The following is a 12,708-nucleotide window of genomic DNA, read 5'->3' as shown; positions in this document are numbered from 1 at the left end:
ATTATTGAATTATTAAGAATTAATAATTAGTGAACAATTAATCAGAGGAGAAGTAAACTGAGTATAAACCCCGCGGTCCATTCCTAGCCCACAGAGTAACTCTTGATACCTTTTTGAATATACGACGATCTAACTCACTACTGGAGATTGAACTCCTAGATGTTGTTGGCTTCTGTCGAAAGGTAACTACTCCGGGGGTCGGTCCCTCTTGATTTCTGTGGCACACTGTTTGGCGGTTACACTACTTCTCCCTGTTGCAATGCACGGCTCACCTATAATAATCCCTAACTACCCCCTCCTACTCTCTATTTAGGCTCGAAGATCGAGACGCGTCAGTGCTGCGTCGAACAGTTATCGATCTCTGGCGACTTATCGATTCAGGGTAATTTTACCCTGTTACAGATGTAATAAATATATAATTGAATATTTTTATATATAATTACATATAGTTTATAACGGGGTTTTGCCTGACCTGGGGATTTACCAAGCCAGGCTCACCGTTTATATTGGAAATTTTTGGCTTACTAAAAAAAAGAATTATTATTAAAAAAAGGGCGCCAGGAGAATGATCTCCAATTAATTACTACTGCGACTTCGGCTAGCTCTTACCTCTTCCTCAGGGTGGCGGGCCATGCTAAATACTCGTCGTTAAAAAATAGGACAGCAAACTAAACGAAAATTCTTAAAATTACTCGAAATAAATTCAGAAGAATTTAACAGAAAAAAATAACAATTTATTTAACAAAATATACATCGGAGGTCGATATTAACTTTTAACAAAATAATTAAAACGTCGTAACTTAACGTTTCTCTTAATTATAAACCAAATTTAAAACGTCGTCACCTCAATTTTATTTCTCACACTCGCATTCATACATTGGCAATCACACTATGTAATAACAGCATTACAAAAAAAAATAATCGTAAGGCGTTGAATCCTCGCGTATTATTTTGTTAATCAAAATATTTTACAAAATTACAACGTGGACTCGAAACGCTGGATTCAACACTGAACAAGAACGTCGGCTTACCAAGCAATTGAGCGTCGTCCTCATCGTAGCAGCTCGGAAAAGATTCATGCGGTCGACTCGATAAATAAATTATTTAAAAAAAAATAAATACTTCAATACAATTTATCAATTAATTTCAAGTGAACAAAATCGCGACAATACTTCGAAATTAACTTTAGGTTGCGGAGCGCGCAAAAGCGCGTCCGAATCCGTCAACAGTCCAGCCTCGAATCCTCTTCCTCATAGAGAAGTACTCGCTTCTTTCTTCGTTGAAGTTGGTGGCGCTAGTCTTCATTTCCATTGGAATTGATCCCCGTCGATAGTTGATCTAGGTTCGTATAACAGTCAACGGACCTCCACGACAGTCTTTAGTCACCTCTGCTCCTGCAGTACTGACTAACCAACTGACATCGATGGTGATCGTCGTATTGGAACGTGCGGCAATGCAGCTTCGATTGTCCTCAGACCTCTCGGGTGCTTACGCCGCTCGGTGCCTCGCTCGCTTCGGTACTCGCTTATTATCATCGTAGCTCTATCCTTGTCGCTCCAATGCATAGCCTCGTACTCGCTCTGACTCCCTTTGTCTTCGTTACCCGCCCAGCGTTACGTATTTATACAAAATAATTCATAAAAATTAGTAAAATTTTCATTCATTCACACATAACATTCATGACGTTGGATTCGAGCCTGGAAGGCTATAATACCCCAAGTATTGGGCGTCGAATAAAAATCTACCACGTTACAAGTTATATATAATTATATATGATTAGATATAATTATATTTGGCCATTTTTCATGTATAATCATATATAACCAATTTATATATAAATATATATAATTATAGATAAATATTTTTTCTCGGGTGCTCATTTATTGCCCTCAATCAATAAGATCAGGAATAAGAGCAGATTAAAAATTTAAAAAATCGCGAAAAAATTGTACTATTTTTGGTCCTCTGTGCAATAACTTTTGAATGCGATAACTTTCATATTTCTGTAAATTGCATCTTAAAGCTTATTCAATAACCTTCAATTTCCATGCTTATTTATTGTCCTTAATAAATTAGATCAGAAATAAGAACAGATTGAAAACTTCAAAAGTCGCGAAAAAATTCTATTATTTTTGATCCTCTGTGCAATAACTTTTGAATAAGCTTCAATTTGAGTACCACATCATATGTGGAGTCTCAAAATTGTGTCCTGTTTCGCTATGCTAATTATGAAATTTGCTGTTGCACTGGTTTTTTTTTTTTTTTACAATCCTAATAGTTTTTTTTTTTTTCTATTCATTATGAAATATACTTCCATTTCGGCTGCCGAATGACCTTTTTTTTTCTTGAACAATCAACACTTGTATCTTATTCTCATGCAAAATATTTAACCTGCTATTTTTTACTATACTTACAGGTCTGTTTGGCAGATTAGGTTGAAAAAATTTTCAAGAATTCATAATTATTGATCTAAAAGTAAAAATTATTTATTTACTGATTACATAACTAAATTCTAGAAACATTTTTAGCTTCCCGCTTATAACATTGAAAATTTTAAAAAACCCGGAAGTTATTGGTTTTACCCAGTTTTTTCGAAAATCGAGTTTTCATAAGATCTCACCGTTTTAGGCTCCTAGGAAGCTTCTCTGCGGCTGTGTGTGTTTTTTTTTTTTTTTTTTTTTTTTTTTTAGAGGGGGGAATCCTTTTTGCGGATTCCAGGCATAGCTGTTCAGCCTGGATATGTGGCGACTCGACGCAGCGTCATAATAAAACTCGACGCTAACGCCCCTACTCACTAAACCCTAAAACCCTTTTCTTCTTTCCTCTAATCCCTCATGGGAACCGCCGTCAGGCATTACTTCGTGAGGGGAGGAACTAGCTACTGCTCTTCCTTCTGGTGGCTAAGGTGTTAACTACCGTCCTTCTATCTTCTGATATTTGCTCTTCTTCTTTCGGTGGAACGCAAGTCTTTGAGGACTTCTGTTGCAAACGTGTTGGTAGCATTTCAGGCAGCTTCTGATGACAACATTGCTTCCACTAGTGAATCTGGTTGCATTCTCTGGTTCAGGATCCGCTCCAACTCTTCACGCTGTGGATCGAAACGAGGACATACAAAGAAGACGTGCTCCGCATCGTCAGTGTGTGTGTGTGTGTGTGTGTGTGTGTGTGTGTGTGTGTGTGTGTGTGTGTGTGTAAGCCTCTCATAACTCTTGAACGGTCTGAACGATTTGATCGCGATTAGCGCCATTTGAAAGGGATTGACCAGACTTAGTTTTTTAATACACTTTGGACCAATTCGGGCCGGTAGTTTTTGACAAATCTCGAAAAAACTACAAAAAAAAATTTTATTCGCTAGCGACAGCTACTAGCTTCTCAGCCTTGTAAAAATATGCTCAATATATACAAGTAAAAAGGAGATTATTATTATTACAAAAAAAAATTTTTTGGAATAATTTTTAAACGGCTTCACTAATCGATTCTAAAAACTAATTAGCTCTTAACATAAAAAACCACGTCGATCGCCGCCGGGCCGGTAAAAATCGGTTGATTCGTTCGTGAGTTATCGCTGTCGAAAAAATTCGGAAAAAGTAAATTTTTCAAATTTCTTTAAAATTTTCAGTCTGATCTATTCGTGTTTAAAAGTATACCATAGGATTCAAAAAACTGCGTCGAATGCTGCCCTTATTTATTCAAAAGTAAATGCAGTTTGAAAATTTAAAGAATAGTGTTTTATTAAACGTTGTAACGGGTGGGTTTTTCGCTCATTGGCCCCTTAATTAATTTAATAGAAACAAAACAACACCTAGCAAAAATGATTCTAAATCAACAAGGGCGCCACCAGGATTTTGTATCTCGGTTCCTGGAACCGGAAACCAGAGCTGAGCTTATAATCTACAGGGAGAGAGAGTGGAGGAAGGTGGTCTGAAAGAAATAAATTTTTATTTAACAAAAATGACCGGTATTTATTTAACAACAAAATATGATAACAACTCGTGCCCTTGCACGTACACCGCTCACTTACAGCTAATTTACTTACAACTAAACTTACTTCACGCTTTCCCCCGGAAAGTCGCTACTACAACTTATATCTAACGGAGGATTTCGGGCTAAAACCGGCGACTTCGACTTATCAACAAGACACCTCGTACAAAGACATCAGTGTACGAGGGCTTATCAACAACGCCTGGCTACAGAAGCAACAGCCTAGTGACTGCAACGTAAGCCAAGAAGCCTCTGCAGCTCACGCACACACTCCACACTATCCTTACGTCGCACTGTCCACCGGACCCTCACGCTCTATCAAAATTCTTAATCCTGACGGTACCCTCTTATGGAGCGTCTATAACGCAGTTTCTAACTAAGTCGCGCTGTCCACCGGACCCTCACGCTCTATGCCAGCGAAACACCTCGCAAACGGACTGCTCGCTTGCGAAGGAACGCTGGTAGCATTCACACACACATAACCCACGCGTCTCACACACACACTGACTCTACTTTACTTTTATTTCCTGGATTACAAAATTAAACTCCAAAAAAGTCAACGTTCAATTCTTACTAAAATTATTCAGTCATTAGCTTCAGATTAAAATCATAAACAATTTTCACAATTAATAATTACTACTTAAAATTTCCGACTTAAAAATCGACGCCTAAACTTATTTCAAAATTACCACGAGTTTAATACTCAGCACATTGTATAATCCTCAGAATATTCTCTATAAAATTAACTAAATTTTTCGGACGTAATCCACACTGATAAGTAGTTTTACAAAGAATTTTACCGGAATAATGGTATTAAATTTTACTTATTATAATTTTCACAGGCTTCAATTTCAATATAAGATTCAACCGCGTGGAATTTCCGACTAGACAATTATTATTATTGTTATTGTCGACTGGATAATTAATTAACAACAATTTTATCTCGATGTAAAAATAAATTCCGAAAATCCTCCACGGTTATTTCAATTTCTAATTTCGTCGCAATTTTCTCAATACTTAATTTTCCAAATAATAAAATAGTTTCTAAAATTAATACGATATCAATATTTAATTCAAGATAATAAATAGTCTTAATAAAAGATAATTCAATTGTTGTAAATAGTAATAATAATCCAGTTGTTAATTTTACGATTTATTGCGTAATAAAATTCACAAGGAATTTGCGCGCTCAAAATGGATGCCGGCGTTCGTTACCGCGTAGCACGTTTTGACCTCGGGTACCGAATACTATGTCGTGTCGATTGGAACCTTCTCGATGTTCAGAATTTAATTAATATAAAATAGATTTATTTAAACCAATCTCAAGATGTTAATAATTATTAACCAGCTGTATTAATAAAATTAATTATTCACGACTTGCAAACCCAAGAGGTCTAGAACATTCCTTGGCCAAAAATCCCCAGGAGGAACGCTCCCAGCAATTAACGAATCAATTCAACTAAATAATTAATTATTATTGAGCAAAATTATTAAACAATTGAATTATCCAAACTTGAATAAATAAAATGAGAAGTAGTGTATTTGATGAGCCGGGTATATGGCCCCAAGGCTCATCATTACCAAAGTCCAATACCTGGTGTAAATTTGGTTGAAGAAACTCTATGGTTGATACTCGCTTCCTTCTTTGGACTTCTTGATGTTACTCGTTCCAACACTTTACTACTTCTGCGGACACCACGCATGGCTCGTCTATATAACGACCCCAAAAAAACCCCCTCCTGCTCTCTCTCTAGGCCCGAAGATCGATGCGCTCAAATGCTAGTCGAAAAGTTATCGATCTCTGGCGACTTATCGATTAAGGGTAATTTACCCTGTTACAACGTCTATCAGACTTTTGAACTCGAAGAGCTCAAAATAACACATAAATAATATGTTGAGCTCGAACAGCTCAAAAACGTTACAAGTGCAATTTTAAGCGGTTATAGGTATGGAATTTGTGGGAAGTTGCAGGGATGGTCTTTAGGGTCAACCGATTTCCTAATTTTTTGGAAAACTTACAGGCGTCATCAATAGAGGTGATTCATTTCGACGAAAAACATCAAAACCACATTCATCAACACATTCAAAACGAGGAGGCGGATGTAGTGAGCCACCAAAAGACGTAGTGTCATACACAATCGGCATGCTTGGAGGTCCTGGAGTTGGCAAAACAGCTTTAATCAGTCAATTTATGACCAGTGAATGTATCAATGCTTACGACAAGCAACGAGGTAATTTTTTTTTTTTCTATTAAATATTCTATTCATATTTATTAGTTGTTTTTTTCTAATAATAAAAAAGAAAATATTAAAAGAAGAATTTTAACTCCCTGATTAAAAAGTGAATTGAAAAGAATTAAGAATGTTAAAATTTTAATTCGTTTAAAAAAATTCTATTTCTTCTGTTCTTTCGCCTAACATAAAAAGAATTCTATTCAATTCACACCAATCAATAAATAATTTGGAAATTTCAGACCAGACAGAGAATTAAAAAAAATTAAAAAAATTAAACAAAGTCAATTTATTTGAAATACTTTTCAATAAATAAATGGTATTTTATTACTTATGGTGTTAGGGACTAAAAAAATTTTTAAAATATACACGATTTAAAATTTTTCTGAATTCTTTTCAATGTGTAAATATTGAATTATTTTAGGTCTCGCACTGGAATGAAATATATTGAAATCAAATCAAAAAAGCTTATTTTTTTAAATTCTTTTCAATAAATAAATAATACTTTGTGTGTGTGTGTGTGTGTGTGTGTATATGGGTGTGTGTGTGTGTGGGTGTGGGGGTGTGTGTGTGGGTGTGGGGGTGTGTGTGTGTGTGTGTAAACCTTTTATAACTTTTGAACGGCAAGACCAATTTAATCGCGATTGAGGCCGTTCGAAAAGGCTTGACCAAGCTTAGATTTTGAATACGATTTAGACCAGTTGATTTTGAGAAATCTAAAAAAAACTACGAAAAAAATTTTTTTCAAATGTGCTTTTTTTGGAATAACTTTTAAACGGCTCTACTGATCGATTCCAGTAACTATTCAGCTTTAAACATCAAAATTTTCTCTAAAATTTTCGGTCTGATTAATTTGTATTTAAAAGTCAATCATAGGATTAAAAAAACTGCATTGAATGCTACTGTAACGGGTTGATACCGCTCAATTGGCCCCTTATTAATAAAAATGAAACAATAAACTAAACAAAATTGAAAGCCAATATTACGATCTGGGTTCGAGTCCCGGTCTGGACTGTCTGAATTATTTTTTCGGTTACCGAAAAATTCCTACTGAGTAAGGTCCTCCCTCCCCCCTTTATCTTTTATTTCCCCAGTTCCCAAATTTGCCTTTAATGACAAATTTAGCTATAAATTATGGCGCCACCAGGATTTTTAATCACGGTTTCTGTCACCGGTTCCAGAGCCGAGAGCTTATCTTACAGGGAGAGAGAGTGGAGGAAGGTGCTATGAAATAAATGAATCTTTAATTAACAATATAGCCAGTATTTATTAATAACAAAATTATTTAACAAGTTGCGCACACTCACACTCACACTATAATCAACTTAAATTTACAGTATTAGTTCTCCACTCAGAGATTCATCGATAAGTAGAGAACGTAATATCTTAACTAACTAAACGCCTTAACAATGCTGCTAGTCCACTACCCAGAGATTCATCGATAAGTAGAGAACGTAGTAGCTTAACTAATTACTAACTAAACGACTCAACACACTACCAAGACTGATGGATTTACCCTACTCAGAGATTCGTTGATGTTCGTAATAAATTATGGAGTAAAATAATCGACAAAAATTTATGCGCTCAAATGGACGCCAATATTCGTTAGTGCGTAATAAAGTTTAACCTTGGGTATGAATTAACTGCGTAGTACAATTCAATCGACGCTTGACTAGTCCGTGAGAAGACAATGGAAATTTCTCGAAGAAATTATTATTCGGGTTTTATTTTATTAAATTGTTAAATAAAATATATGCAACTAGAACCGATTTTTCAGATGTTCAAAAATTATTAATAATTAATCGAGTAAATTAATTTTATCAAATAAATTCTCACGACAATTTATACCACAAGGTCTCTGAGTGTATCTCGGGTAAAGATCTTTTTGAGATCCACTCAGCACCGACCAATGAATGTTAAACAATTACAATCAAATAATCAAGTACTATGAGGTCAAGTCTTGCTGCGAAGTCTGCTACTTCGTTACCTCTGGTATCAGAGAAGTCAGCACCCTATTCCGCCGCTTTGGCATTGAAATCACCAGCTACGATGACTTCACTTTCGAACTTGCTGATGATGTTCTCTATGTCTGTCAGCTTCTGGCGGAACACATTATTGCCCTGTCATGACAAAACGACGTATTTTGAGATACGCTGTTTTTTCATAACAAAAATAAATTTTTCTGTTAAATTGTACTCAATTTCTGTGAAAACTTTATATACTATTTTCTCGAAACTATAATTTTCGAGATACGTCTTTTTGTCATGACAGGGCAGATTAGTCCCTTCGTTGGGTGAAAGGTAGACACTCATCAAGTAGGTCGTGGGGGTCTTTATCCACACGAAACCTGCTCCGCTTCCGTTGTTGTTGACGGTGACCTTCTTCGAGTTTACTTTTCAGATCGCTGCTGTGCCGGACATCAGCGAACCATGTTTTACCTTCGATGGTTATATATTGCTCGCAGATGAAACAGACGTCAATTTTATCTTCAAAGACGCGCTGGTGCAGCAGGTTTTGCACCAAATCGCACCTATTCAGGTTACCTTGCAGTATGCGCGTCATTTCTGCCCTCTCGTAACTTCGGCAAGTCCTGTGCGAAATGCCTTGCAAGCTCCGGTGCCAGAAATATAGCATAAACCATTTTGGGCATATTTGTCCAGAGTACAAAGCGTTTCGTGACAATTGATCCCGCGACATTGTATCCCTGATTGTGTCGCTAACTTGTCTATACGACAAATTTAACTACAAATTAATATTTGTTATTTACCGTAAGATGGACGGTGGTGTTTACTCAAGTCAGGTCTTAATAGATGACTGAATAGTAGTTACGGACAGTGTCTCGGATAGCTTAACTGGTAGAGCTTTTGGCGCGTAACCGAACGATCCGGGTTCGAGTCCCGGTCCGGGCTGTCCGAATTATATTTTTTCAGTTACCGAAAAATTCCTACTGAGTAAAAAAAGGTCCCTCTTTTCCCCCCTTATCCTTATTCACCCAATTCCCAAATTTGCCGTGGACATTATGACGCTGATACAACATCGCGGGATGTAATGTCGCGGGATCAATTGTCGCGGAACCAGTACAAAGGAAGCAACTCGGTGCAGTTTACGACCTTATGGTTCTCTCCGCCACATTTGTAGCAGCCCCTGCTTTTGTCTGGTCCCGCACACTGACGTGTTTGGTGTCCAAAACCAAGACATTTAAAGCAGTGGATTACTTTTGCAACTGGGCGTATACGGCAGTTAACCCAACCGATCTTTATACGGGCTTAGTCAAGGGCCTTAATCACGCTGGCCTAATTTATCTCACAAAAGGCTGCCCGATTTTCTCGTGGTGTGGGTTTTGTCAAATTAACACGTTTTATCTCCAGGCTATTAGTGAATTCACGTTTAAGTTCTTCACGGACGTCGCCCTTAGCGGGAAGTTGCAGGGATGGCCTTCAAGGTCAACCGTTTTCCTAATTTTTTTATCATGCCATATTTAGTTCCTGTCATAATCTGTACTTTTGTGCCTATTACTTGTACAAAATAATTTCGATGTTTCACATCTGCCAGGCGCCCCGTGACGGCTCACAATTTTTTTTTTTTTTCAAAAGATATTCAAATTCAAAATTTCGCAATTTTTCCAGTTTTTCAATTTTGTTCTTGTAATATCTCGAACGCTATTATAGATACAGGAATAGCCTTTTGATTGTTTGAAAGGGGACATTTAGGGCTATTGAATAAAAAATATTTTGGGAAAAAACTTTGAAAAATGTCAAATTTGTCAGATATTGGATTTTTGAAAATCGTTAAAAATGAAGTTCGCAGTTAAAAATTTGGCTCAATTTTTTATTGTTAAATACTTTGTACTGATATTAAAAGATCCTGAAATTTTTAGAAGGATGATTTTCCTTTTTTAAAAATATGAATTTTTGAATTTCCAAAAAAATTTTTTTTTCGTTTTTTGCAACATTGTTTTAAGATAAAGTTATGAAGACATATAGAATTGTAATTTTGATCATTGAAAAATTAAATGCATGACGTAGAAATATTAAATAATAAATTGATTAAAAATTTTTTTTTATTTTTTGGACATTATGTTAAAGTTATCCTTAATGCATGATATAATTTCTTATTTTTCTAACGCATGACGTATTTTGTCTGTTTCTTCACTTCAATTATTGTTTTTTACGCCAAACAACTCAAACAAATTTTAATTTTCAATAAAAACCAGAAATAATGAGACGAGAATATCAATTTTTTTTTCGTTCTTTCGAATATTCGTTTACATACAAATTTCTGCACATTAATGTTTCTCAATCTTAAATTTAAAATTGTTTCAATGTTGATAGGACGATAAGCGGTGTCAACAACTTAAAATAAAGTAAAAAAAGGACAAATAACAAATTATTTCATGCGTTAAGGATGACTTTAAGATAATGTCCAAAAAAAAAAAAAAAAAGTTGAATTCAATTTATTATTTAATATTTCCAAGTTATGCATTTAATTTTTCGATGATAAAAATTACAATACTAGGCATCTGCATAACTTTACCTTAATAAAAAGTTGCAATAAACGAAAAAAAAATTTTTTTGGAAATTTAAAAATTTATAAATTAAAGTTTTTAGCGCCTAGCGATCAAATGACTAGTAGATCTAAATTCAAGCCAACGGATGGACATTCCATCTTCAATATTGGTCGAGAGACATATTCTCTCTTTTTACATAATTTCGATAGGGATCCACCGAACTTGAATACTAGTGAAGCTGAAAGCTTTTGTGGTATCTGTTTAAGTTATAAACATGTTTATTAAATGAAAGAAATGAAAGAAATTAAATGAGAGCAAAGACAAACTTTGAAAAAATAAATGGGGTTGGTTGCCAAGCCAGGAATCGAACCTGGATCTCCCTGATAACATGTCAGGAGCTCGACCAGTTAAGCTACCGGGCCCCTTCCACCATCATCGTTTCTCAGTCCATACTAATACTCTCAATACCTCATTTATTTTTCCTTCATTATTTAATTGCTCTCATTTAATATGCTCTCATTTAATTTCTTCTAAGAAAACTGATGACAGCTCCAAAAATTCTCTGTAGTCAGTCCTTGGATGATATTTCTGCAAAGAAGTTAAAATTCAAAATATTGATTCATAAACCATTATTTTCCATTCGTCGAAAAGAAAAGAAATAATGAATGAATTTGAACCAAAATACAAATAATTTTTGAACCGACAAAGTTGGTAAGCTTTATTTCTTCTCAACGATTTTTTAAGATATGCAACAAAACTTAATCACTTAACACAGATCTTACCTGCAAATATTCTCCAATGAATCCTAAAATTTCATCAGTGATGTCTGACAAAGCTTGATCAACAGCGGTATCTTCTATACCCGCTTTGAATTTTGATTTATCAATTTTGTTCCAAAAACCTTTGAATCGATTGAAGATTGGCACGTTCGGGCCTGTTTGTTTAGGCCAATATACTTCAAAAACGCTTTTTAAAATAATTTAAAACATGTGGTGACGACATGGTAACCAAATAAGTTCCCGACCTAAAGATTTCTCTAATTCAATACCTGCGCCGTGATAAATACCTAAAAAATAAAATTCAAGTGAGATATTGGAATACTGCAAATTATATTTTAAACTTGTTGTTGCTCACAAAAACTTAAGAAACAAAAAAAATTTTCAGTTTTATGTTAATGATCTTAAAGTATTTTAAGCGAAATTGTGTAAATCTTACAAATTTATTTCAACGTCATGAGAAAAATTTTGTAATGTTACCTGTGTTAGTAACTGCAGTATCAAAGCACACTGCTTTAACATATCGACTAACACCCCACTGATCTAGAATCGAATGTACAGCTGTTGCTTGTTCTATTCCAGTCCCAGAATTTATTTTTGGAACTCCTAATAATTGTTCTTCACCAGATGATGATAAAACAATAGGCAGCCTATCAACGGTATCAGACCCAACTATATCACTTAAAAGTTTCCCGTCCCAATGAACAACGTAATTATCATTCAATTTCAATTGTTCCTTTAGTTCTCTAGCTATACCTTCTCTTAGAGATAGACGTGCCCGTCGAATAGTACTGTAGCTTAAATTAACATCATTAAGATCATATCCAACAATCTTTAAAGTTGCAGCTATGATATAAGTAGCATTTCTGCTTACATTTCCGTGATCTAATGCAGCAACAAGTTCAGGTGTCATTATAGACATTTTTGAAGTCACTTTTGGCAGAGATAATTCATCTTCGAAATTTGAAACATGACTTATCGTTGATTGTGATGTTGTTAGTGTACCTTGGCTTGAAGTAGTGTTACTATCTTGGCTTGGAGTGATGGTACTATTGTCAACCAGTTCAACCGAATCTGTAAATTATTAAAACACCGTACTTTTAAAAATGTTCATAGCTCGATATATTCTTGAAAGCTCATGAAGTACAAAAACATAAAAATCGCAAAGCTTTTTTCCCGTGATTTTTTTTATACTGCTTTTTGACCGCAGCAT

The 12,708-nt window shown here is 35.2% G+C and overlaps 1 protein-coding gene across 1 annotated transcript in view; it reads left to right on the top strand.

The window, feature by feature from the left end:
• Window positions 1-12,708, top strand: part of LOC123268762 (GTP-binding protein RAD) — a 332,020-nt gene that overhangs the window by 205,658 nt on the left and 113,654 nt on the right. Inside the window, exon 4 of the mRNA XM_044734118.1 lies at window positions 6,003-6,212. Coding sequence (XP_044590053.1) covers window positions 6,003-6,212 — 210 coding nt within the window. The remainder of the gene's footprint in view (window positions 1-6,002; window positions 6,213-12,708) is intronic.

Source organism: Cotesia glomerata, linkage group LG7 (assembly GCF_020080835.1).
Source record: "Cotesia glomerata isolate CgM1 linkage group LG7, MPM_Cglom_v2.3, whole genome shotgun sequence".
In the NCBI taxonomy this organism is placed as follows: Eukaryota; Metazoa; Arthropoda; class Insecta; order Hymenoptera; family Braconidae; genus Cotesia; species Cotesia glomerata.
Note: the sequence above shows the minus strand (reverse complement) of the source record. Positions and strands in the feature narration are given on the sequence as shown.